This window comes from Eimeria mitis, genomic scaffold, assembly GCF_000499745.2.
Source record: "Eimeria mitis Houghton genomic scaffold, Emh_scaff839, whole genome shotgun sequence".
NCBI lineage: Eukaryota > Apicomplexa > Conoidasida > Eucoccidiorida > Eimeriidae > Eimeria > Eimeria mitis.
The window spans coordinates 2,093-2,821 of NW_013576171.1; the positions used below are offsets into that span (position 1 = coordinate 2,093).

The window sequence follows — 729 nt, forward strand, 5'->3', positions numbered from 1 at the left end:
TACATAAGCTCTCCACTGCATGATGCTTTGTTCTTCTCCTTTATCTAGGTCAAGGGGGGGGGGGAGGTAGTGCAGCAGGGGCCATAATATATTATTACAAAAGCCATTATAATATAAGTTTATAGTTTGTTGATCGAGGAAGACAGGCGTACACCCGAGCTGTTTATATTCTGCTGTGAGGCGAGGCCGCAGCACGTGCGGTGTATCTACACCTGGCCAACCCACCCAGTGTATACACCCTAAACCCTTTATACCCCTCAAACCAGAAACTAAACCACCGCCGCTTTGTGTATATATAAACTCGTTTTCTTTGTTTATACACACGCTCAGAGGGAGACGGTTTGCTACTATTATTAAACGTCTATTGCTGCTGCTGCTGCTGCTGTTGCTGCTGCTGTTTTTGTTGCTGCTTGATACGCTCTTCTTGCTGCTGTTGCTGCTCATGCTGCTGCTGCTGCTGCGGATACTGCTGCTGCTGCTGCTGCGCATGCAAGACGAATCCCAGTTGGGGCTGCTCCCGTCGTCAACAGATCCTCTTTTGTATCTTCTGCGGCTGCTGCTGCTGCTGCTGCTGCTTCTGCTGCTGCTGCTGCTTCTGCTCCTGTTGCTGCTGCTGCTGCTGCTGCTGTTGCTGCTGCTGCTGCTTTCCCTCTCCAGCCCTGCAGCTGAAATCTGCTGCCATTGCGGACGCTCTAAAGAGAAACCCGTTTGGTCAGCAGCAACCCACGG

The 729-nt window shown here is 51.2% G+C and overlaps 1 protein-coding gene across 1 annotated transcript in view; it reads right to left on the reverse strand.

The window, feature by feature from the left end:
- The window catches only part of EMH_0023460 (uncharacterized protein), a gene marked incomplete at both ends in the record, with an annotated part of 4,846 nt that overhangs the window by 1,216 nt on the left and 2,901 nt on the right, over positions 1 to 729 (reverse strand). The window contains 2 exons of the mRNA XM_013502138.1: positions 153 to 212; positions 360 to 727. Of these exons, the coding sequence (XP_013357592.1) occupies positions 153 to 212; positions 360 to 727 (428 nt within the window). The remainder of the gene's footprint in view (positions 1 to 152; positions 213 to 359; positions 728 to 729) is intronic.